The 27,553-nt window shown below is 35.9% G+C and overlaps 1 protein-coding gene across 1 annotated transcript in view; it reads right to left on the bottom strand.

Annotated features, from left to right (window-relative positions):
• Nucleotides 1–27,553, bottom strand: part of TM9SF3 (transmembrane 9 superfamily member 3) — a 65,223-nt gene that overhangs the window by 16,299 nt on the left and 21,371 nt on the right. The window contains exons 4-9 of the mRNA XM_058543633.1: nucleotides 26,822–26,982; nucleotides 25,613–25,690; nucleotides 18,691–18,822; nucleotides 17,200–17,366; nucleotides 13,282–13,376; nucleotides 10,059–10,189 (exon numbers count right to left, since the gene is read on the bottom strand). Of these exons, the coding sequence (XP_058399616.1) occupies nucleotides 10,059–10,189; nucleotides 13,282–13,376; nucleotides 17,200–17,366; nucleotides 18,691–18,822; nucleotides 25,613–25,690; nucleotides 26,822–26,982 (764 nt within the window). The remainder of the gene's footprint in view (nucleotides 1–10,058; nucleotides 10,190–13,281; nucleotides 13,377–17,199; nucleotides 17,367–18,690; nucleotides 18,823–25,612; nucleotides 25,691–26,821; nucleotides 26,983–27,553) is intronic.

Consider the following 27,553-nt stretch of genomic DNA (forward strand, 5'->3'; position numbering starts at 1 on the left):
GCTGTTTCCTATCTACCGTAGCTCCCATCGTTCCTGCTCTGCCACAGTCTCTGCTTAGTCCTTTTCTCTCTCCTTTCACTTTCAGCTGTCATGCTTTTAACATATCCTTTATCTTTTGTCATTATAACCAACTTATTTACCTGACTACACTTTATTGAGCTCCTCATACATACAAAGAGCTTTATGCATGTTATTTCCCTATTTTACGGATGAAGAAAATGAGACCTAGAAAGGCTAAGTAACTTCCCATGATCACACAGCTAGTAGGTGGCTGCACTAAAATTTCAATTCAGATCTGCCTATCTCAAAGACCAGGCTTGTTTCTATTCTACACTGTTTCAGGATCTTAACAACAGAGGCATATTTCTATTTATGTATATATGTGTCATTACTAATAATATGAATATTTTTCTGCCAATTAGTAGTTCAAAGTTTAAAGTTATAGAGAAGACCATATAGAGATTCTAGAACCAAAGTGGTCAGTTAGGAAAATATCTATTTTTGTGATTTTTTTCCTTATATAAATCTGTGTACTCAAGGACACACACTCAAGCTCTTTTCCAGCCAGCCTCTGGTTAAGATCACTTCACTGTGAACTCCTGTAAAATGTAGTAGGACTGAATCACCTCTAAGATCTCTTTCAAATATACATTTTGGGGTTCTAATAAACATAAAGTAAAAGTGAGAGAAAAGATGAATGAAAATTGTAAAGAAATTGATTGAGAGAAATGAAGAGGTGTGGGGTAGAAAGCCACAGTGATTGCATGAGAAGGAAAGAATCCATTTTGAAGCAACATTAGTGAAAACTCTACATCTTCATTATCTCTCTCTGTGAGCGTGTGTGTGTTTTTATACAAGCCAAAGGGTATCATCATCTTCCTTTCAGATAAAACTTGTATAAACATGTGACAGCTAAGAGAGTTCTGGAATTCCATTTCAAACATCAGACTTAGGAACTCAAATTTTCGGTGTCTCAGTTTCAACCTATTAATAATATGCATTTATGCTCACATAAGATAAGAACATGTGAAACATGAAAAATAAGCAGGTGCTAAGATATTTTAAATGTTAGAATATATTGTGAATTATACATATGTCTCATACATATCTGGGAGGTGAATTCCGTCTCAATTTTTGCTACTGATTGCTTTCTTAATTATTTATAATTATTACAGTTATTATATATAATTACTATAATTATTAAGAAATCTTAATTATTTCTTAATTACAAGATGCATAAATGTTAACACATTGTAATAGAGACTATATATTTTCCTTTTAATTCACTAGAACTCTAATTTCAAATAACAATTGAAGAGAAGCTGAAGAAAACACTCCTATGTGGAATGACATGGTTTAGTAGAGTGGTTTGCAAACTGTTTCACAGAACCCTCAGGTCCCACTGAATAGCTTCAGGAATTCCATAAGCATTTGATTTGAATATCCTTTTGATAATAGTTTTTTAAAAAAATATTTTTAAGTGTAATAAAAAACATACAGGTTCAAATGAGATCTATACCAAATATTAACACACTAGAGATACCATAGCCAGGTTAACTTATTTTCATGCAGATCTTGAAGTTTCTCCGTTATCTCTGCGTATACATTTGGCCTTCTTGTAAATGTGTCACTGATTAGCAAGGTTTATAATGCGACATCGGTCTTTCGTTCTCCTTCCCCTCCACCTGACCAATTCAGGCCTGCAAATATTTGCTCACTAAAAGTTGTACAAGCAAATGCACTAGAGCACATGGATGTCACATGCAATTAAGTGGCAGGGCATTATCTCGCCTTGTGTGCTCATTCAAAGCATAACAACAGTCAATAAAGGAACGTATAAACAGTCTCATCAAGACATTATCAATTGTTCAGCATTTGTTTAATTTACTCCCCTTTTCTTGTCTGAGTTTTTTATACATGATAAAAAATGTGAGCAGTTTGTTAGAAACTGTTAGTGACTGAACTGTGAAACCAATTTCCTACTCCTTTATGTTCAAGTTCTGGATGAGTTTACTTGAAGAATACTCTGAGATAGCAAGGCAAGCTGTTAAAAAAAAAGTCACATGGAACTAAATCATCCATGAAGTCAGGATTTTTCTCAATACTGTTATTCAACCAAATAAACTGGTTACTGAAGAAGATATGACTGAACTGTTATTCATACCCCTTGATATTAGATCTGTATTCATCACAACTTTATTGCTCTGATTAAATTTAGAATGTTAAAATACTGAATTTGCAAAATTTATTTATACTAATAGAATCATGCTTATATCTGTTTTCTATATTGGGCTTCCACACTAAGGTTTCATTTTAAAATGAAATTTAGCAGCTAGGAGTTAAAAAACCATTAGTACACCACACGGGTGAAAACCCTGCAACTCAAACCAATATAGGGTCCTCCCCTAACCTCCTAGCCACTGTTCACGGACCAGGAGAGGTGAAAACAGGCAGTGGGGAGAGGAGAGACTTACTCCAGGTTGAGAGTCTCACCTATCTACAACAAGAACAAGTTAGAAACAAGTACTGCCTATCAGTACTTAGTACCCCGAAGATGTACCAACTGCTCAACTCTTCTCAATCTCAGTCACAAACCAAGAACTTAGCTATTACTTATTCTATCATTGCTTCTAGATTGGCCTTTTAGGAAATCTGTGATGTGAATGGAATGGAAAGGGAAAATGCAGCCTAAGATAGGCTATTATGGAATGCTAAAGGATATAAATTTTATTTAGGGTGATAGAAAGTAATTGCATATAGGTAAGGTGAGTCTCAGGAAATATACTGTCTTGTCAGCCGTTATGTTCATGCATTTCTTCAACACTTGCTCACAGTAGACGATTTTTATCACTCCTTTTCTACCTCATACATTTTATGCCTTTATGTTTATATAAAAATTAGCTTCAATTTTAGCATTTCGACAATAGGACCTAATAATCAGGGCATTGCCAACTCAAACACAAATACCTGTAAGAAACCCATCTATTTTATCAGATATTTTCAACATGTTAGCAGATAACTCCCCATTCTGTTTCTTGGGCTGCTTCAGCACTATAATAGAAGAAACACTGGATTTGAAGTTAAAAACTTATTCTAGGAAGCTAGCATTATCCCAATACCAAAAACAGAAAAAAAGAATTATAAGAGAACTTTTCATTATAAGAAAACTACAAAGCAATATCTCTCATATATACAGATGCAAAAACAACAAATTTTAGCAAATTGAATCCAGCAATGTATAAAATGGGTAATTCATCATAACAAATTGAGGTTTATCAAAGGAATGCAAGATTGGCTTAAGATTCAAAAATCAATCAATGCAATTCACCATATTATCAGACCAAAAAAGAAAAATCATAAATCATCTCAAAAGATGCAGAAAAAGCCACTTAAAGATCCAACCTCCATTCACAATAAAAAAAACTCTCAGCAAACTAGGAGTAGAAGGGAACTTCATCAACTTGATGAAGGGCAACTACAAAAAACTACAGGTAACATTGTACTTGATGGCACAAGACTGAATGCTTTCCCCCTAAGATTAGGAATAAGACAAGGAAGCCTGCTCTCACTGTTTCTATTCAACACTGTACTGGAGGTTCTAGCCAGTGCAATAGGCAAGAAAAAGAAATAAAAGGCATATCAATTAGAAAGGTAGAAGTAAAAGTGTCTTAATTTGCAGACAACATGATAATCTATGTAAAAAATCTTTAGGAATCTACAAAAAAGAAATTAGAATAAGTGAGTTTAGCAAAGTTGCAGGATGCAAAGCCAATATATAAATAAAAATCAATTGTTTTTCTATACACTAGCAACAATCAGAATTTGAAATTTTAAAAATACCACTTACTAATAGCATAAAAAATACAAAATACTTAGGGGTAAATTCAACAAAAGACGTACAAAACCTAAAGACTGAAATCTATAAAACATTGCAGAGAAAAATTAAAGATACCTAAAGTTGAGAGATATACTGTGTTCATTAATCAAAAGACTCAATATTGTTAGGATGTCAATTCTTCCCAAATTTAATCTATAGATTCAATGCAATCCCAATCAAAATCTCAGCAGGTCTTTTGTAGAAACTGACAAGCTGATTCTAAACTTTATATGAAAAGGCAAAGAACTAAAAAAGCCAAAACAACCAAAAAAAAGAAGAACCGATTTCAAGACTTATTGTAAAGCTACAGTAATCAAGACAGTGTGATACTGGCATAAAAACAAGACAAATCAATCAATAAAACAGAATAGAAAGTCCAGAAATAGATCCACTATTGGATGTATATTGGATATATATTGACATATATATGGTCGATTATCAACAAAATTGCTAAGGCAATTCAGTGGAGAAAGGATAATCTTTTCAATAAGTGGTGCTAGAACAAGTGAACAAGCCCTGAGCAAAACAAAACAAAACCCCTTAACCCTTAACTCACACAATATACAAAATTAACTGAAAATGGACCATAGAATTATATTTAACAGCTAAAACTATAAAATTTCTAGGAGAAAACATAAGAAAGCTTACTGATCTTTAGTTTGGCAAAAGATTTCTTCAATAAGACAGAAGAGCACAAACTATAAAAGAAAAAAATCAATCAATGGGACTTCAAAATTAATAACTTTTTATCTTTAAAAGATACTCTTAAAAGAATGAAAGGACAAGTCACAAAATGAGAGAATATACTTGCAAAAATATGTATAACACAAAGGACTAGTATCTATAATACATAAAGAACTCTTACCACTCAATAAGACAACCTATAAAATATAGGCAAAAGATTTGAACATTCATTAAAGAATATATGTGAATGGCAAATAAGCACACAAAATATCTTCAACATGATTAGTCATTAGGGAAATGCAAACTAAAACCACAATGAGACACCACTACACATCCACTAGAATGGCTAAAATTAATTAAGACTGACCATATCAAGTGCTGGAGATGATGTGAGCAAGTGGAACTCTTATACAATGCTAGTGGGAATGCAAAATGGCAAAACTACTTTGGAAAAGTTTAGCAGTTTCTTGAAATGTTAAACTATCATGTGACTCAGTCATTCCACTGTAGTTATTTATCGAAGAGAATCGAAAACATATGTCCACACAAAGAACTGTATATGAATACTCATAGCAGTTTGGTTTGTAATAGCCAAAAACTGGAAACAACCCAAATGTGCATTACTGGGTAAATGGATAAAACATCGTGGTATATCCATGCAACAGGATACTACTGAGCAGTACAAAGGAACAAACTATTAACCATGTAATGGCATCAACAAATCTTAAAATAATTTTCTGAGTGAAAAAAGAACATACTGTGTGCTTCTATTTATATGAAATTCTAGGTAATGCAAACTAATCTATGATGACAGAGAGCAGATTGGTGGTTACCTGAGAACAGGTGAAGGTAGGAAGGAGGGGGAAGAAAGGAATGAATTACAAAGCTACATGACAAACTTCTGGACTTAATAAATACCTTCCTTTTTTGATTGTGGTCATGGTCTCCCAAATATATACATACAGCAAAACTCATGAAATTGCACACTTTAAATATATACAATTTATTATATGTTAATAATACCTCAATACAGTTATAAAATCATACAGACAAAAAAAGGCATAAAACATTCTCTATTTGCCACTCTCAGAATAAAGCTAGAAATCCTTTTGGTAGAAAAGAAGGAAAGAAAAAAGACAAAAAACCAAAAACAAAACATCACCACCACGAGCACCACCACGACAAAGAAAAGGTGATTTTGAGTCAATTACTATGTAAAGAGGCCTCGTTTTTTACTCTGTAAAACATGGATAACGCATATCACCAGCTCTGCCTATCTCTTTGGGTTCTTCTGAAAACAAGGTGAGACAAGAGGTATGAAAGTACTTTGTAAACTACAAAATGCTACACGAATGTATCTGTCCTTATTATAATTCATCTTGTTAGATTTGGCACATCATTTCAGTCAGTTGAGATGATTTTACATGCTATCTTCATCATTCCACATTACTAGTTTCCTTCCCAATCTCATGTCCTTTTCCAATTTAATCATCAGATCACTATGCCTTTCTACAAATCATTAACAATTATCTGAATAGGTCAAAGTCAAGAATATCTGTCACACTCTACTAAAAGATTGCATGTGACATATTATGGATAATATCACCTCAATACTTTAATTCTATAATTACTTAGTTACATGTCTACCTGACTGTACTATTCGCCCACATTTCTCCATCTTGTCCAATTCAAGATATAATACTTTATCTATACTCCTTTGTTCTTCTAGTCTATTAAAACCTACCAAGGAGAAATGAAGTTGTTCTAGAATTTTTGTTTTAATGAATCCAGAATAGCTCCTAATGTTCATTACTTCCTGTGATTTAAAAAATAAATTTTAATAACACATTCTAAAATCTTGTGCCTCACCAACATCAAGTTCACCACATTTTGTAAAGTAGAATCTACTTTCTTCCTTTTCCTTCTGGAAAAGTAAATTTGTCTATGTTCAGTTTTACAACACTTCTGCTCTCTTACGCGGTTATTCAAACATTACTTATCAGCATGATGTCTCAGTATCCCTACAAGATCATTTATGTGAGCAACAAAACTTACAGCTAAGGTGGCTGGGTACTCCTGGACAATCAACCCCCTTACCTGTCTCAGGCTTCACTTTCCTCTTATCAGAGATTATTTTCCTCTTACCATTTCTTATTTGAAGGTTATTTTATTTGATGAAAAATAAAAAGAGAAATAATGGGACAGAGCCACTCTTCTTATACTCTGTTACATCACTGATTCCACGTAATGAGCCTTTGGTCTTGCTATAAAAATATCTTTACAAAATCCTTTTGTTTGCCTCAGCATTTGTCAACAGTTCAGATTAGGTAACACTTTTCCTAACACCATTTTTATAGATCTTTATTATTCTTTTACACTTGGGTATACTGTGCTCTTTTCACAACCTTTGAGAGATCACAAAATAATACCTATCCATTATCCATTTTTTCCCTCACTATGGCAATTTCTGATTACATATCATGAATTTCATTTTTTCGAGCCTCCAATTCTCAAGTCATTTTCCCAGTTAGGGCCCAAGACACAGGTCATGAGAGAGCATGTCCCTAAATATTTGTGAAATCTGATTTCGTAGAACCTAGCATATATTTCTGACGATGTTTAAGATTCCCCTCCCAAGGCAAAACAGACCTTAAGAAGACAAACACAACATGGCTCACCCATGACCTCTGTTACTTCTCCATCAGCTATTCTACCCACTGTGAGACAAAATTGTAAAGTTTGGCAAGTCAAGGATTCACCAGTGCATGCTGAGCTGAATAATATTTAGACTAGACCTTGCCTCTGTGAGTTTTAAAACTCTGCAATTTGCTTCTTTGTCTCTGGAAAGCCTACGATAACATCAAATTTAGGACCCAAGGTTCACAGCCCACGAAAGACTTCATGCCTAAAACATTTTTTCAGAACATCCTGGCAAATCCTTCCTCATTCCCAAGAAACTCTCATAGGACCAAAAACTCTGGGTATAAGACCTAAATCATTCTTGAACAAGTTCTCAAAAGAAAAAGGTTTTACCTATCCAGAATCAGTCTAATTTCAAGTACATTCTCTCCATTCCCTGTAGTACTTCTGCCAGAACACTCCAACTTCGGGAACAGGTGTGTTCATATTTAGATAGTCTTTGACCCAAAATTTCATTTAAATGCTCTCTTATGTCCTCTTGTAGTACTCTGACTCTAGGCACCATGCCTTAAACCCTGGGACACTAGACATTAGCTAAGATTATCACTACTATCCTCTACTTACGTTTCTTTTATCTTTATTAAGCTGCTAAGATTGACAATTATTCGACAAGTTTAATCTGACATGGATTTAATGGCTTTTATGTGAAATTAGGTACACATGAGCAGAGAAGTTGGGGTCCAAAGACAAATTTTGCCCACTTTCAACCTTATCTCGGACTAGTCCTGGTGACAACCGCGGTATTCTGATGAAACTCCAGATCCCAAGTGGGCAAAATCTCTATTGCTCTGGTGACTCTGTAGGGCAAGGCAGAAGCCTGAAGTTACTTTTACCAAGACTGGATTAAGCCCTCAGTTGTAGAGTCTCTGAGAAAACAGAGAACTAGAGCCAAGATCACCCAGAGGAAGGGCTTGATGTCCAAGAGATCAAAGTAATGGCGGACAGAAAGAGCTAAGGCCTGGGGAAGAGCATATAGGGGTATGTGAAGACTGATTTTCAAACTAGGGCATTCAGTTAAGTAGGGGCACCCAGCTGCTCAGACACATATGGTTTGGGAGCCTTTTAGCTGACAGAACCATCTCCAGATGCTGGTAACTGGAGTCAGGTAAACACTAGAGATTGGATTTAAAGCAGGACAGATTAAATAGTTTAGGATGAAGCCCTGGGCATTGACATTTTTTAAATTTCCAAGTGATTCTAATGTGTACCCAGGGTTGAGAACCATACAGTTTATGAGAAGATATAACCATTTCCTTCATAATGTTAACAACCCAAATAACTAAAAACACAAAATTAATGAACAGCTAGGTTAAACATTCACCTCAAGTTCATAAATTTCATGTTCTAAACAAGTTTTGATACCTAAAAGGAGAAAAAAAATGTTAGATCACAGACATGATTAAAACTTGAGGGCAGTGGAAAGCCCTTCACTCAGTATTCCTTCATTCCAAATTAAAATACAAATTAAGAACATTATATTGTAGGAGCCTGCTAAGTACCAACAATCAGCCTTCTATACACTAAAGACCAATTTCATAAACCTTCTCTGGCTCAGCACAGAGTTTGATATTATACACTAATTATTAGTAATTACTAAATTATCTAAAGGCAAATTACACTGAATATTAACATTTAAAACCCCATTTACAAAGTGGCAACATTTACAATTTTAGTGAAATTCAGCAACTTTGAAATATAATTTTCACCACATCAAATTCAAAACTTTATAAGGAAAATTACAGCAGAATCAGAATTTTAATTTTTAAAGCACTATGAAAATAATTAATTCAGCAGATCATCTTTAAGAAGTAACTTGACTTACATACTTTCTGATGGCCTGGAACTACTATGAAGCAAATTCTTTTCAGATCTGAATGTAATGAATCACTTTACCCTTTCCTAACCATTATCACCTACTTTGGCTTGCCAAAAAAAAAAAGAAAAAACTTTCTATTTTAAAGCAGTTTTCAAAAATATTCCTAACTAAAAAGTATTAAAGACTTAGTAAAAGTGTATATGCAATGCAAAAAAAAAGAAAACCAAAACAAGATTAAAATTCAGAAACAGATATAGGTTTGTTACAGTTCTGTCATTAACTATCTGTGTGACTTGACCAAGTTACACAGTCTCTGAAAAGCAGTAATCATCCTGCAACTTGGATATGTGTGTGTTTGCACAAGTGTACACTAAGACTAAAGTCTACTCCAGGCTTCAAGTTCTGTTTCTAGTAAAAAAGTAACAATAGGAAGAATTTGGAGACTGTGGGTTAACTAAAGCACTAGTATATCTGTGTTTTAGTTTTAATATATTTAAATAACCCAAACATTTCAAAGTCTGTGACTACAGGTAAGATATGAGACAGGATTTTAATATCCATAACAACATATGTTATCAATATTAATATAAATGCTTAATGAGGTTCTAAAAATAGTACATTGTTACTGGAAAAAAAAAGTGTCACAGAGAAGCTTCACTTCCTACCACTGCACTCATCTACCACTTTAACACCCCCATGTTTCTTGATGTGTCATTACTCTTCCTCTAAAATATATTCCCCAGTTTCTCCCCTCTCTGAGAAAAAGTATAGTGTTCTCTTTTGTCATATTTAAAAGTTGGCCTTTCACTTTACTGGCTCACAGAATCAAGAAAAAATTTTCTTCACCTAACTTTCCAGGACTGGGTAGGAACTGGCTGTAACTTTCAAAATTCTTAATAAGAGGTACTTTGGAGAGACAGTAGGCCTCAGACTAGAATGCTTATACTTTTTCAGTTTAAAAGTAAGACTCAAGCAACTTACCATTGTTCCAAAAGGAATGGCTCTTGAAGCATGGTAATAAATGGCTATAAAATTGATGAAGAAGGCAGTGCCACACACCATAGCAGGGATAAGGAATGCCCCAATAAACATCTGCTTTATCCATCTCCTTCCTGAAAGAGAAGGGAAACTATGGAAATCAGAGAGCTAGACAGACAGGCATATATTAATGTTTAAAAGGTGATTATTTAGCACCAAATTATTTATTTAAAATTTTAATGTAAAGATCTTGAAATCTGACATCTTAATAACTGTTTCAAAACAATAGCTAATAAAGACCAGTCCAGCTATTCAAGTATGTCTAATGGAAACAGCTTTTGAAGTGTGTGGACTGGAAAAGAGCAATGAACTGTAGTAAAATATTCTGATGTTTTGTCCTGATTCTGCACTGAACTGCTATGAACTTTGGTAAGCCACTCAATCTTTCTGGGCTAGAAGTCGACCTAGATAGGTGTTTTCAAACCAGTACTTCGAGTTCTGGAGGTTCTTGGAGGTGCCTATGAAGTTACCAGTGAAGGAAGAACCCAGGTCCCCCAGCCCTGCTTCAACCAGGACAACTCCATTTTCAACAGTTTTACATATTGGAGTTTCATGTAAACTTTCATTTTAAAAGAGGGTTGCACTGCTTTAAAAAAAAAAAAAAGAAGTTTAAAAACCCCTAGGTTAAATGGTCCCCAAATTTACTTAGCTCTGTAATTATGATTATAAATATATACTTAAATTTCCATGTTTCAAAAAGAAAAAACAAAGAATGTATTTCATGAGCTCTCTCTCAGCAATTAGAACTATAGATTTATAAGTATTACTATTCGTACTCTTTGTATAAAATTCTATACAGTGAGCATCTATTATTTAAACAATCAAGGGAAGGAATTTCTTCAACTATATAATCAAAAATTTTAAGTCATGTTCACATTGACCAGGAGAACAACAAGGAGCCACCACAGCACAGTGCACAAGCAAGTGCACTGCCAGGGAAGCATCGTCACACTGCTAAGGAGCAGAGCGTAAAGATTTAACACTGGATCACTATTAAAATTCACCCCCACAACCAGAAGCAACAGGGACCCAAACAGAAAGTGCTGCAGGAAAAACAAGCAATACTCTTAACTTTTGTTTTATTCTATATAAAGTCCTTTTTACACATCTATCTCATAGAATTCCTACCCCAAATTTTGACATTCCTTCAGAAAAATTCCTTGATTCTGAACTTTCACCTCTATTTAACTTCTTTCTAAGGTAAGTTTCAGGAACCTCTCCATTCCAAACTAATACCCAGCACTTGAACAACACCACAAAAAGGTGGCAACTAATTAAAGTATTATTTCTCCAATTTAATTCCAATTCTTTCCTAGCATTCTCTTTTCCTGCACTTTCCATTATCTTCTCAGGATCAGACATGTATGAATAAACTCCATATTCAACTCTATTTCTCCCTTTCCTTGCAACAGTCAAAACAGATTCAGACATGCATTAATAAATTTCATATTTAACTCTACTTCTCCCTTTCCCTCCAACAGTCAAAAAGAATTCCATGCACATTCCACTGGGCAGAATCAGTAGCCCAGGCACCTGCACTGTTATACATTCTACTGCTCCCCACACCCGTGGGAGACTCTGGTCAAGTTCCAGGCTACCCCTGGCTTCAAACTGGGTCTGGAGCATTATGCAGTACACTGAGGACAGTGCAGAGACCTTGAGCTCCATTGTAGTTCAAATCCGGAGACAGCTCTGAAAGTTCTCATTTTCTCTGGGTTGATCCCTACATTAACCTAGTTTTCAGGGACTGTTCAGACAAAATATCAGGACGTAATCAGACCTCCTCAGGGCATTGTGAATCAGAAAATAACCTTTAGATTATACTTGGTAAGATCTGATACTCCTTGGCTTGAGTCCAAACTCTGTCTGTCAGCTTCAAGAATAAGTGTAGTAAAGTTTGGCTGAGTGTTCTTAACTTGTAATCAGACTAAAAGCAAACTGATGTCCAAGTATGAATAAATGTTCTGTTTTAAAGAAATCTGTTTCTGCTGTAGAGACTTTTTTGAGGTCATAAACTGTAAAATTCTTAGCCTAACTAGTTTCCAGGTCAAATTCAAAACAGAATTTACTTTCGGCATCCTTATTTCCTTAGAATGATAGTCCTGTATGATAAGACTCATTTCCCATATCCGGATGTAGAATGTAGAGACTGAACACCCAAACTAAAATAGTCAGGAATCCATAAGCACACTCCCTCAGGCAAGCCAAAGGAATTATCTATACTGAAGGTTCAGACCACATTAAGTCTAGTAGGACCAATAAAAAAAGCAATGGTAAACCAGGATATCCTGGGGGAATTTTAAGTGATCCTATGCTCTGAGCTCCTATAACCTATAAGTCTATAGTCTACTAAAAGAAGGCACGATCACTAATGTTGACACTGCTTAGATGGACTGGGAAAATCACATTAGGAAGTCTCTATCCTTAGGAATATAACTTTAAGGTCTTTCAACAACCCTTCATTCATAAACTGAAATATGCAAATCTACTATTTTCAGCACTTTTCTGGACCCCAATTACAGGGAAAACAAAGGAACTTAAAGACTCTTGAATGCCATCACAGAAGGAAACACAAAGGAGCAGTACCTGTGTATCATCCACGTATCCCGCATCATTTCCAGGTCACAATAGTAAAGAAGCAAGGGGGTATTTAAGATGGAGTGCTCTTAACAAAAGTTTGTGACAGAAACCTTTGTGTGGGGTCCTTCGATAAACATTTAAGAGTCAACAGAAATAAACAGCTCTCCTTCCTATTTTGTTTCCACCGTCCAGACACTTTATCCATCGCCATGAAACATGTCTTTATATTCAGCTATAAAGCTATATGCTCTGTGTGGAGGTCTCCCACAGAGCACTTCTAGGGAGTTAGGCACCTCAGAGCAAAACAGTATCAATAACTTAAATACACTCTCTCTACATGTTCCTCAGGGCTAACTTCACAGTGGACAATGGAGATAATCTATTAATTATTTATAATTTTAGAAAATAAAATGCAAAGATTTCACAAAAGCAAGATAGGACACACAATAAATTTGGTGGAGATTATGTGAAATGGGATAACAAAGGATTTTACAACGGCTGTACTGCCCATTTTAAATTCCAAATACCTCACAATAAAATACTACGAACTATAATTAAAAATACAAAGTGATAACCCATAAGTTACCTCCTTGTCTAGCATACAGACTTCCTCCAAAATAACCATTCACTGGAGATGTAGCAGCATAGACAAATATGGCTGTACTGAGCATGGATCCCCTCCTAACAAGGCAAAACAACATGTATGATAAATTAAAACGACAACTTAAAGAAAATATCATATAGTCTATCACATTAAACACATTAACATTAGTTTAATTTCAAAGATTAATAGGAACACAAAAATATCATCCTGGACTGCAAAGGACCTCAAAAGTTTGCCTAGTGGAAAAATTTCTAGTTACAATTGCACTGAAATGATACTAGGCTGATCCTCATTTTTTTTTAAATTGGCAGTTAAATATCATAATGTATTCTAAACAAATATTTCACATTTCTTTGGCAAAAATATTAGAAGCTGACACTAAAATTGTTTTGCAACCCTATGAGCCAATCACACCATATGGAAAAGGATATTCATCTGTTAAGAAAAATAATTAGAATATTCTTCTTTAGAATTTAACTGAAGATTCTTGCCCGACAGAAATAAAATGGAAGTAGTATAATTATATTATTGCTATTACTTTAAATGGTAAAACAGTGAGCCTTTTCCTATTTAGTTTTCCTTATACTGTTAAAAATGATTTTTTAAAAATCCATGGGTCCGTATCAACATAAACTCAGATGAACAATTTCTAATCTCCTCTTTCAATAATGATATCTAGGGAATTCAGACCAACCGTCCTGTTGAATAAAACTGGACAAAATATTTTAAATACCTAATTGCAAAGAAAAATATTAAAATGATAAGTGATGGTATCATTTGCCGTAATATAGAAATGTATTTAACCGACTAACAGTAAAGACTTTCTGAAACTCAACGTAACTAGGAAGGTAAAATAAAGTCTGTAGACAGAACATACAACATTGTCAGTTTGAGCTAAAGACTATTCTTTTAAAGACAATTTACAAGAACATCACACTAATGTTTGCACTGGGAGAATATAAAATTTTCACAAATTAACCTCCTTGTGGGTGGTAATTATTATTATATTCCACTGTCCACCTATGTAGAATACAAAGACATCATATAGTCTTGAAATACATAGACTCCTCTGCCCAAACACCTGTGCTCAATTTCAAGTGGATGCATCATAGTTAAAAATTGCAATATTTAATTTTTATCAATATATAGCTAAATACAAATGTGACAGTAATATAAGAATATGCCATTCCCATGTTTAAAAGATTGTGTGTCTCAAAGTTAATCAGTTTTAAAAACCAGATTTGTTTTTTCAAGAACCCAATTAAACACTGCAAGTACTAACTTATTCCTTCCAAACTATCATTAACAAATCCAACCCATCCTCTGTTTATGATTGGGTGTATAAAGGCTGCCATAGGCCTAACAATGCTGAAAACTGAAAGGCTGCTGTAGTCTAAGACCCGTCTGATACCAGTCAGAAGTTCTTCCCATGAGCAGAGAGGGTTCACAAAGGCTGCTCACGTGGCTGAGAGTCCAAAATAACTACCAGAGATTGAAGCTTGCAGTCCCCAGAGATATTTCCACTAAATGCAAGCGTGAGTATCGGTCACAGTTTTAAATACCAGACATACCCTTCACCTCTTTGTTCATCAAATTCTATGGGCATTTTCCACCCCAAATAGGGCATTTTCCACCCAAAATAGACCTTTCATCTACACTGAAAAATTTGCTGAAGTATGGAACTGTCCTCCTTGTTCATCTCTCCAAGACTGGAGCGGGGAAAGGAGCTGCTTCACCTACACTGTCACCTCACCACTCTCTATAGAAAGTCTCAGAGCAGCAGCAGCATTTTACCAGATCTTCTCAAACACCACGCCTTTTCCCAGTTAATAACACAGGAATAGGCATCCACGCTGATGCTGATCCTCTACCTACCTAAATATTTTATTCTTCTCTGACTGCTATGGTTATCACCAAGGGAAAGTAAATTTTCACATATTATCTTACCTGCTTTTTATCCTTTAGAATCATTCGTATTCTGGAGTGATTCTTACGAATTTTATGTGCAAGTTTTTCATTTTCTCACCACTTTGTATTTTTATTATCTCTATTTTCATTTCCATAGCACAGCAAATTAAAAGACAAGTTCTGGAGTAAGAATGTCTAGGTTCCAATCCCAGCTTACTAACACCCCTTACTAATAGCTGTGTGATCTCAGTCAAATGACTTAACCTCTCTCAGCTTTACTTATCTCATCTGCAGAATGGAGATAATAATAGTCCCTTCATAGGGCTGATGTGAGGATTAAAGGAGCTCATGTGCATAAAGCACCTAACAAGGGATCTCAATAATGTTAGTCACTTTTATATCATAATAATACTCACAGCTTTAGTACTTATATAAGTAATTAAGTATGTTCACTGCAAATAAGCACAACATAGAACAACTATCAATAGTGATGACAGACTAAAATAACAATGCATGACTTGCCTGCTAAAACAATCTATTAGAAGCAGTTTCTTATTTCTAAAAGTTGAAGGTCTACAAGCAAAAGAGTTTCTGCATTAAAAAATTAATTGCCAAAATTCTAACTAACATTTGAGAAAGGACGAAGCAAACACTTGGATTCTACAAGAGGTTATCCACTCTTATAAGACTGTGACTGTACAGTCAGTGCCAATTCAGTAGTGATGAATTTAATTCAGTATTTAATGTAAAGTATGACTTCTTGGCAGATTTGAAATGCTTTTCTTGTATTCAGAATTTAGTTCATCTGAAATATATTATATCCTAAAATATGAACTAACCACTAGAATACTGAAGTTTAGGTTTTGGTCAATTATTTTAAAGCTTATATGGTAAACAAATTGCAAAGGTTATATGAAAGAAATATAACAGAAACTACAGACAAATAGCTTTGTTGATTAATATACATTCACACTTCAACAAGTATTGATTACCTTCCACATGCAAAGTTCTTTAAGTAGGTGCTTTGAGAATTCAAAAATAAGTTAAGACTCTCAAGGAGCTGATTGTCTCGTGGAAGTAACAGCAATTTAGTATAGTTAAATATTTAATATACAACTAAAGAGCCATTCTTTCAGCAACAATTCATTGCTTCTCCACCAAATGCCAGGTATATATAAGAATAAATGCATTATGAACTAAAATAGAAGTATGAAACATCACTGGAGACAAGTGTCATTCTGATTGAGGACTTCATGGGGCGGGGTCCAAAGTGCCTGAATTATAACCTCTGCCACTCAGGCTCTGAGAATGTTTGCTTCGTTGAGGTCATGGCTCTCTGAGCACAAGGTTTTAGGACCACTCATTAGGGTCTTGAGATCTTTGTGAATGTTCAACCTTTTTATAATTCAAGGACCTCAAATCAAGAATTTCTTACAACTGGTTTTGTCTGCAAAGAAAAAATGGACCAGAAACCATGTGAAGATAGGATAAGAAGTCATCCAATTATTTTTCTAACCTCATGGTGCCTCTTGCACCACTCTCTTTACTATCATTTACAATGCTTTCTTCTGCTGTAGAGAGTCTCCCAGTATTGGAGGTAAATGTGAAGTACTAAGTCAGTAAATGAACTTTCTGTGCTTCTTATGAAGATGTAACTGGATCTTCAGCTTTCAAAAAAATGCCCATTCACTTTGCCAAACAGCCCTGGATTGTACGTTAGTCTGCTCTTACTTCTACTGGAACATAACCATTATAACCAACCAAAATGTTCAGTAAGGCTAGTTAAGTTTCAGCATGTAACAGAAAAATATACTTATAGCTGAAGATTATTGTTCATTATTTAATTTGTCTGCAATAATCTCATTTATGCTATTTAAATTCTAAGATAATTGAAATAAGCAAATATTTAATTATGATTGACTTAAAAGTTTCCAATGATTAAAACTATTCAAGAACAACAAAAAAGTAATAAAGTTAAGCACATGCACTTACTCTGTATATAAATCTTCTATCATTGCAACAATAATAACAATGAGAGACACAGCAAATATCTGACATCCAGAACCAATAAGAGAGGAAAATAACAGCGGGTGACTTGATGGTCTAAATACATCTCCATGTACCTGCTTCCATCCATACTCATCTCCTAGGTCTCTATCCTATATACATATACACGTAGAGAGAAAAGAAAATCATTCAGAATGAAATCAAAATACATAAATTAAGTGAAAAAGTATAATTACAGTTCTAAGTTCCCTCTCTCCAAACTTATGGCTATTTAAAGGGGTTTAAAACATCGTGAAAAGACATTTCAAATTTAAAATAATCACGACTTTAATAACTTATGATGTTCAAGTGTTGTAGCATTTACTGAGGCACAGGAAGGTGGCTCCTGGTTGTGCCCAGAGAATCTCAAAGAATGGAAGAAGAAAAGGTCTAGGAGCAAAAAGAAATGGTCAGATTGGGAGAAGAGCACACCAGCTCTCTGAATGCTACTTTCAGACACTATTCTTGCCATTTACATCAGGACTGTGGCTCATACGTGACCAGGGGCCAGGTGGAGAGCAAAAGAGAAGAAGATCGAAACCAGTACTAGTTGCCCTAATAATGCAGAAATGTCCTTTATTGCCTGGAATCTAAGAAAATATATGGGGAAAATACTGAACAGTTAAATATTATTTGTCTATAGCATTTTTTAAAAAGGATTCAATTTTTCCTTTTCAACCTGAGTAAGCAAGTATCTAAAACAGTGTTTCTTAAGAAATATCAGTCCCTCTAGATAATGTGTTTTTTTGGGGGGGAGGGGGAGGGGATCCTGATCAGATATGTTTGAGAAGCACCGAATATTTTATCTACCCTCTGACACTTCACAATACATATTGGCATATTAAAATTTTAATTTGTTTAACTGTTTTCCAAACTTACTTAATGATGGAGCATATCTACAGAGAATAGCCATCAACATTCTTCAGAACACACTTTTGCTCATTTACAACACTGTTCTATAATTTAGTAATAAAATTTAGAAAACAACCTCCCCCATTCTGAACTTATTAAACTAAATGTAAATTAATCCTTTCGCCCACTCCCTGAATTTTAGGCAATATTTAACAGTACTAGAAAGATGCCAATACAGGTCTACAACATCCTAGCTGCAATTCTGAAGTCAAAAGCTCTGAAAACTGAAAGTTTGTTTCATAAGTTTGACATATCCTTATTTAGTGGCAAAACTTGGAGTGAACTAACAAGAGGTTATTTATACTGTTTATTTATCCCACTTAGGGTGAACATTCATATGTTTTGCTGAAAAAATACTAACATATTTGATTAGACACCCCTCAGGGAGTTTTATACCTTTCTAAAACCTGAAAATTCTGAATTCTGAAACTTATCTGACCTCAAGACTGTGGACCTACATTCCAACATTCAAAATAACATTGAGTTCAATTGTTTTTATAAACACAATGTAAAATGTTTGCTCACCATGTCATCCATTTCTTCTTCTTTACTGTACCGGGCATAATCTTTTCTTAAAGTTCTCATTAAAATCATTGAAACTAAGCCCACCAAGAATATAACCATCATGAAGGAGTTGAAAATTGAAAACCAATGAATCTAGAATAAGAGAAAATAAAATATTACCAAGACAAAACATCAGTTACAAAATTTATAGGTTTCATGATCACAATGGGATATTAATGCAAAAAAAAATAGTCTTTTAAAACTTTTACATAAAAATCCAAACTTACACACTGGGGACGAGTATTCACTATGCAAAGGGACTGGCGTTCTTTACAGTAAGCTTCAGATGCATTAAAAACATGATATGGTTTATGCAAATTTTCATAATCAAATTTATTGTACAAATAAAGTACAATTTGGCCACACAGCATATGCTATTCAGCATTAGAGAGAAAGAACATGAGCTTTGACTCCAGGTTTTTAACCCAGGCTGTGCCTACTTCCAGCCATGTGACCCCAGTTTTCTTATATCAAAAATGAAGAAAATACAGGGCTGGCCCCATGGCCTAGTGGTTAAGTTCAGTGCACTCTGTTTCAGGTCCAGATTCAGTTCCCAGACGTAGACCTACACCACTTGTCAGCGGCCATGATGTGGCAGAGACCCACATACAAAATACAGGAAGACTGGCACAGGTGTTAGCTCAGGGAGAACCTTCCTCAAGCAAAAAGAGGAAGATCGGCAACAGCTGTTAGCTCAGGGCAAATCTTCCTTAGCAAAAAAAAAAAAAGAAGAAGAAGAAGAAGAAAATAATACTATCTCATAAATGAGTTGTATGGTTTAATAACATATATAAAAAGTATGGCACTGTGCCTGGCACAGAGCAGTAAATACTCAATAAATGTTAGTTCCCTTCCCACTAACTGAGCAACAACCTGAAAACCTCCTTAAAATACCAAGACTAAACCATCATAGTTGGCTGCCACGGACTTAGGCCACCTTCCAAAATGATTTGCTTTACTTGCTTCCAGTTCAACCTCTCCACCCTATGCCCATCATTTTTTACTCCTTTCCAAATTAGCAGAGAACACTGAGGTAGCCCATAGTTTCTTAATGTTCCCAAGGCTCTTGACTTGGACTTCACTCAGACATCTGTCACAAAATTATGTCCAGATTCTAGTTCATAATCACAAGGTACTACTGTATCTCTGAGAGCACCTCAGAACTCAGTGCAGCTCAAAACTTCAGCTAGGTCTGCAGCACTGTCCAGTAATTCCTTTATATTTTAATTCCCAAAAGTTCCTTAGGGATAGTTACAAAATTTCTCTTCTCTCTTCAAGGCCCCAATTTCATTTCTTTTTCTGCATTTATCCTCCTAGCCTTTCATTCCTCCTGTTAATCTCCTGGAAGTTGTTGCTCCTCTTAAATCAATCTTTCCACTAGGCTCTAGATTTCTTTCACTCCTTGAGGTGTTTTCTCCCTCTCTCCTTTTGCATCCCTAAACTGACACTTTTCTCCAGCACCAACAATCTCCAAAGGTCCCTATCTATAACGGTTTCTACTCCCTGGGGTTGTTACATGGTTTAAACAAGATAATAAATGCAAAACATATAGCAGAGTGCCTGGCACATAATAAAACACTAAAAACTATTTAAAAGTTGCTATTACTATTATCATCTTTTGAAGTATTTGCTTGATCTTTTGTCCCCTCACTCGTTCAGTCTTCTTACCTCCCTCCTCTCAATGCCAATAGTTTTCACACGAGGAGACCACGTGTCCTACTTCTTCCTTCACTTACTCCTAAACACAATACAATCTCACTGTGCCCCACAAAATTTCCCTCAAAGGCCTGCAATGAACTTCTAAGCCGACTCAGTGGTCAATTATCTGCTCCATTCTCTTGCTCTCCCTGCCACATGTGACCTTTGCTGACACTACACCATCCTACTTCACTGACTGAGCTTCTCCTCTTCCATCCTCAATGCCTGCTTCTCCCACTCTTTGTGAGCTTTTCCAAAAGCTCCTGTCTTGGTACTCTGCTGTGACTTCTTAAAGCTCTCAGAACTCTTGAATCAGCATTACAATGATGACGGTAACACCCTCTGCCTCCTACTCCCACCCAACCCAAATCTCTAGCCCTCTTTCTCATTCATGTTTCAGACTTTTGCTAACTATGATCATTTCTCCCTGAACGTCTTTCCGGAATTTCAGACTCAGACTGTCATAAAGTAAATTCATAATCTTCTGCCTAATATCTAACACTCACTTCGAATTCTAACTTCTGCTAATGATACTAAAATTTGGCTTTGAAAACTCCGAGTTATCTCTGGCTCTTTCTTCTCCTTAATCCTTGTAGATAACAATTATTAAGCTTTTATTCTCCTTTGAAATGTCTCTGGTATCTATCCCTTCCTCTCCATTCCCATGCCATCACCTCAAACCCTGAGAGCTCTAATGGCCTCCTAGTTGGTCTTCTTAAATTTCTGGTCTCTCTCCTTCCTTTCAATCTATCCTGTAAAAAGTTACCCAGCAAATTTCTCTGAAACATCATGTTCATATATCATTTCTCTATTCTAAAACTTACAGTGATGTTCTCTATTTTCTCACATATCAAGTCTAAACTATTTTCCCTAATATTCTATACTATGTGTAATACGGCCACCTCACCCTATCTAGCCAACCTTTCTTTCCATTGTATCCTATACTCCAATCAAGCCTGTCCTTCCTCAGTGACCCACAAGTACAGCATACTCACTTCCACCTCTGTATGCTCATAATTCTTCTTGCATGGGATCTACTTCTATCTACCTTCGTAAATTCTATCTACTCTTTAGAGCTCAACTCAAAAACCCTCTCCTCCACAAAACCTCTCATCTACATATTCCAGTTATTCATAGTTATACTCCTCTAAACTTCTACAGGTACATACATAGAATATTTAACACGCAATTGTACTGTCTTGTACAATTAGGACAGATGACATGTTGAGTATGTGCACCAGGGTGAAGGGCAGTCCTGGCTCTGTCACCCACCCTGAGGCTTCAGGCAAGTCATAAACTTGGTGGCTCTCCCTGAAAAACAGGAGACGGCCAATTGCCTCTGCCTTTTCAGAAGATCATCCCTTCCGTCATTCAACAATTTATTTATTGAATACCTACTGAAATTATAAAAGAAATAATGAATGCATTATATTTTGAAATATTTGCAAAAAAAGGTTATACAAATTTAAGTTTATCACGAAAGTATCATTGAAGATTTATAAAAGCAGTCTAAAATTACAGGCTTTTCCAAAGATTTAATTTTGTTCCCACCCTGGGAAATGAATGATCCAGAAAAGGACAAGAGAGAAAAAATTACATATATGACTCATATTTTCTTTCACTCAATTTATTAAATTTTTAAAGAGAAAAAAAGTTTTATATAGTTACTATTTAGTAATAAGAAAGATATGCCTAAAACACTAAAATTTCTAACAAAGCTCTCTATTTTCTAATCTAAGATATAAACTTTAAACCACTATCTATTATAATATACTAATAAGCTGACTTTATAAACCTGACATTTTATAATATTTCTTTATTACAAAAATTATGAAATTCTGTATGATGTTGAAATTACTATGCCAAGGGAAATATTTCTTAAAAATAATAAAGAAATCAGATGTCAAAAGGGGTTACTAACCATAGGAACTGCTGACTCCAGCACCCCCTAGTGTTGCTAATCCTAAAGCAGCACCCCAGGTTTGTCACAAACTCTAGAACATTGGAGATGACTAATGAATATACCACCAGTGCTGCCTCTTACTGAGCATCCGCTATGTGCCAAACACTGAACTAGGTGCTTTATATGCACTAGCAAATGGAATTTCACAACAACTCTGCAACATATTATAATCCCTGCTTCACTATTAAGGAAACAAAAGCTAAAGAACTGAGTAATTTGACCAAGCTCACATTACGTGGCAGAGACAGAGTTTATATTCAGCCCGAGCTCCTAAGCCTGTGCTGGAGTCACTGTATTAGAAACAATCTTACACTTATACAGTAGATCCCATCCCCTCCCACGCTGTAGTAATTCTCCCCTCTTCCTCCTGCATCGTCAATTTAGCACTCTCTATGAACCCCATCAACATATAAACATGTTTTTCTTACATCTCAAAAAAAAAAAATCTCCTGACTCCCATCTTTCCTACCGGCTACTACACCATTTCTTGGCTCCCTTTAGCAGCCAAACTTGCTGTCTGCAATTCCTCTCCTACCATTCTTATACCAGCTCTGTTCAGATTTTGCCCCACCACCACACCAAAACTACTCTTTGTCAAGTTCACCAATGACTCCAGATGAACCCAACAGTCACCTTTCAGTACTCATCTTACTTGACCCATCAGCAACAATTCAGAACTAATCTCTCTATCCTCCATGATATGCTTTCTTCTCTTGGCTTCTAGAATACCATACAGTTCCCCCCCACCCCACCGTACTGGTATCTCCTCAGAGCCCTCAGCTGGTTTCTCCAAACTTTTACTACTGTTCCCTAAACTTTTATTACTGTCCCCAAGGCTCATTCCTTGGTCCTCTTCTATTTCTACATAATCTTCCTTGGTGATTGCACCGTCTCACAGCTTTAATTTGTATCTCTGGCTCAGACTTCTCTCCTGAACTCCAGATTAATATATCCAACTAGCTGGTCAGTATCTCCATTGGGATGTCTTACAGACACTTCAAAACTAACATGTCCCAAACTGTACTCTGATCTCCTCCAAATCTCCTCCAAATACAGCCTTTCTGCCCTACAGACGGCAGCTTCACTCTAACAGTTGCTCAGACCAAAAACTTGCAAGTTCTTCTCAACCCTTCTTTATCTGCCTATCCATCAGGAAATCCTGTTAGGTCTACCTTCAAAATATATCCACAATCTGACATCTTCTCACCAGCTACACTGCTACACCTTGGTCTGAGCCACCTTCACCTCTGACTGGATTGCTGCGATAGCCTCTCACCTTGCTCACTGATAGCCTTGCTCAATGATAGCCTCTCACTGGTCTCCCTGCCTCTCCCCTTGCTCCCACACAACCTATTTTCAACATAACAAGCTGAATGACCCTTTTTAAACATAAGTCAGATTTGTCATTACCCCGCTGAAAACACTACCATGCCCCTCTTTGCACCCAAAGTCCTTACAGCAGCCATGGCTGATCTGGCTCCTGCTACCTCTCTGACTTCATCTCCTATTACTCACCCCCTCACTCTGCTGCAGCCGCACTGGCCTCCTGGCTGTTCTTCAAGCACACCGAGCATGCACCCACCCAACAGGCTTTCCAATGGTGTTACCCCTGCCTGGAACACTCTTTCCCCCAGATATCCATGTTCCTTACTTCCAACAACTCCTTCAAGTTTTTGCTCAAAAGTCCATCTCAGAGGCTATTCTGACCACCGTATTCAAAACTACAACTTGCCCCGACCACTGCATTCTTGCCCCACTTGTCTACTTTTTCTTTTCAACGCACATATCTTTGAACACACTATACATCTTATTATGTTGATTGCATGTCTCCCTCACCAGAAGGTAAACTCCAAGAGGGCACAGATCTTTGACTTTCATTCTCTAATGTATTCTACTTCCTTAGTACAGTGCTTGACACACAGCAGGTGCTCAATTAACATTTGTTGAAAGAATAAATATGGCACACTGCTCCACTAGTGAAAATGCCAAAAGGCAGCCTTTCCCCCAAGTTATCAATACTCAATGGGACCAGAAACAAGGCAGACAGACCTAGGTATTCTGCTAGGGAACGTAAGTTGAGAGCCCTCACATTCTCAAATGTTATCTAAAGTTATTTGTGCCCATACCTTTAACTCAACTACCATGTTCTGGACTGCCTGAGTTCTATATCTGAGGAGACCACACTGGGGGTGGGTGGAGTGGAGGTGAGGCAGGAAATTTTAAAGCTCCAGGGGGCGCATGCTAAATCTTTCAGTAAAGACTAAATCTCAAATAGCTTAATTTTTTTCTCCTAGGACCCAGCAAAAGATCAGAAGTAGTGACAGGTTCTGGTGGAGTCTAAGGGTGGAATCTGGTGGCAATGATACAAATCCGAGAACACAAAAACCTACGAGGCATCTCAAAAATAGGTTATTAATAAACTTCAGAAGTCTAGTCCAAAAGATCAGATCAAAAGATAGAAGAAACAAGTCAGGAAGAAAGTCAGAAGAATGAACATACCCCCTTATCCCTTCTCATCTTTTCATCTGCATCCTTGAAGGATAGATAAAAATAGATAAAATCTACTTTTTGCTATAAAGAACCAAAGCTACCACCTGTACAAACCAGCAGCAATGCCACTGGACCTATGATCTGAGATCCAGCTTGTACCTGTTGGTGGGGACGGGAGGCATTTCTTCCCATTCTTGATGTTTCTTTTTATGTGAAAGGATTTGCACTAGCAAAAACTCCTGGTCTCACTCCACTCTTTCATTCATTCTTCCTAGAGGATGCATATATTCTGCTTTGTTTCTCCACACTGTAAGTTTTATAAGGGCAGGTGCCCACATAGGAAAGCTTCCATAGTCCAGCACTGAGTGCATTAAGTCTGTCTGATTCTGAGTTTCAAGAGTAAAAAGCACAGCTGACCACAAATATAAGCCACGTTCTCCAATACTAGCCTCATTAGTAATAAAAGTGATATTTTGGCTTCCCGTATCGTATATTCTTCCTTGTGTATCTCTTAATTGGCTTAAACCACAGGCATGATGACGGGAGCTTTTGACTGCTCCTCTAAAACTCTCTCACCTTTATGACTTAGAGCTCACTTCTGAAATCACCATTAGTTAAATCTTTGAAATCCACAGCCCTAGCACAGTGTCCTGCATATAGTGGATGCTCATTAATGTTTGTTAAACTGACTCGAACACATATCGAATGCCTTAAAATGCACAATTTACCTACCCTGTGTTGAAAAAAGGATGGATCAAGATATTTGTCAAATCGATCTTCAAATTTTACATCTGACTTTTTCCATTTTACCTGAAAAAAATTTTTTCATTTGAAAATCAAGGTCAGTAAACAAATTAATAATCTGATAACAAAACTGAGCAAATTTGGAAATATTTACACACTCAGAATAAGAAACTAGAGAAACGGCGCAAAGTTATTGCCAATTTGAGAAGCTGAAACATGTATGATAAAAAACTAACCAATCTTCCTCTCTGTATATTAACAAAACTTACAACTTTACTTAGAGGGATCATTTCAGTTTTCAAGGACTATTAACTATTGCTGACTTATATGCTCTAAGCTGATAAATGTGATAAGAATTAACTAGACTAGTTAAAATAAGAATCTGTACATCTTTGTCTTTAGAATGAATTAGTTTTATTACAATTTTCAAATTTCTTTAAGTTCAGTTATGCAAATACTACTTGCACTAGGTACATATGCACAAAGCTTGAAAAATTTTCAAAATTGGCTACTAGCAATGGACTCATTCCAGTTACCAGGAAAAAGACTGGCAAAGAGAGAGGCTACCTATACTGGATTTCATCGGATTTTGAAAAACTTTCAAAATTGGCTACTAGCCATGGAATCATTCCAGTTACCAGGAAAAACACTGGCAAAGACAGAGGCTACCTACATCAGATTTCTCTTCTTTCCACTATTTTTAATCCTAACGAAACAGAATTAACTTGACAATTGCAAAGGGCTCTAACAACCTCTTACTCTGCAGGAGTATCTTATTCCAACTGATAAAGCAAAACCTGGTAAACTGTATCCACTCAGCAATTTTCAACACTGCATCATCTCTATCTGAAACAGTAAAAAGGAAAGAGAAACAACAAGGAATACTGCAATCTAAAAACGTAACTACGAAAATACATGGCTGGGTTAGCTAACTGCTCAGTTATAATCATAAACTTTGCTGTAGTCAACAGTAGGTCCTGCAAATGCATAACTGGTATCTAATACTACAGACCTGAAGCAAATCTTCTCCCTGCTTTTAGGAGGCTTACTTACATACACAGAAGAAATACAGTTTTAATAATATTCTGTTGCATCCCATTTCAAGCTCTATTTGCATTTACTAAAGCTGTGAAACACACAATTGTTGATATTAGGTCACAAACACTTTTTCCTGTATACAGTTACTTTAATACTTACTGAATATGACATCTGGATTTTAGTATTGGGAACTAGTTTCACCTTTCCTTCACTAGTTAGATTAACATCAACAATTCTATTTCCATTAAAACCTATTTCAAGTTTTTTGTAGGTCCAAAGATAGTAATCTTCTCCATTTTCATCTGCTTCACCAACAATACCTACAAAAGAAATTACACTTTATAAGGTAATATCACTTAATATTTAAAATACAATAGAAGCTAAAGCTCATAAAAAACTATTTTTATAAAAAAACAATATTACCACTATTCCTCACGGTTAGAACGAGGCAAAAGTGCAAGCTGGACTTCTTCTCGTTAATATTTGGCAAACACAAATCATGGTCACACCATGACCAGCTAAGCACAACCTATCACTAATTTGATCCTCCAAGTTCATGCTTTGTCATTAGTATCAACTAAATTAGAATAATTATCACCCTATATGTATATACTCTCTAATATCTCAAAACTTCAGGGAAGTGCTATATCACCACCGGGCAAGGTTACCCAGTTAGTAGTGGTCAAACTTAAATGAAAGCCAAGGTCTCCAGAGGCCCAGTTCAGAACTTTCTCTAATAACTTATGATCTATCCATTCCTAGGAAGCTGCACATATGTGTATATGGATACCAAAACTTAAAATGACTCGTCTTTATACCTCAAGCACTAGACCTGACCCTGGGAAGTCATCAAAGTGAGAGGAGTATTGGAGATAAATGGTAATGAGGTAA

The sequence above is a fragment of the Diceros bicornis genome, chromosome 6 (assembly GCF_020826845.1).
Source record: "Diceros bicornis minor isolate mBicDic1 chromosome 6, mDicBic1.mat.cur, whole genome shotgun sequence".
Taxonomy (NCBI): domain Eukaryota; kingdom Metazoa; phylum Chordata; class Mammalia; order Perissodactyla; family Rhinocerotidae; genus Diceros; species Diceros bicornis.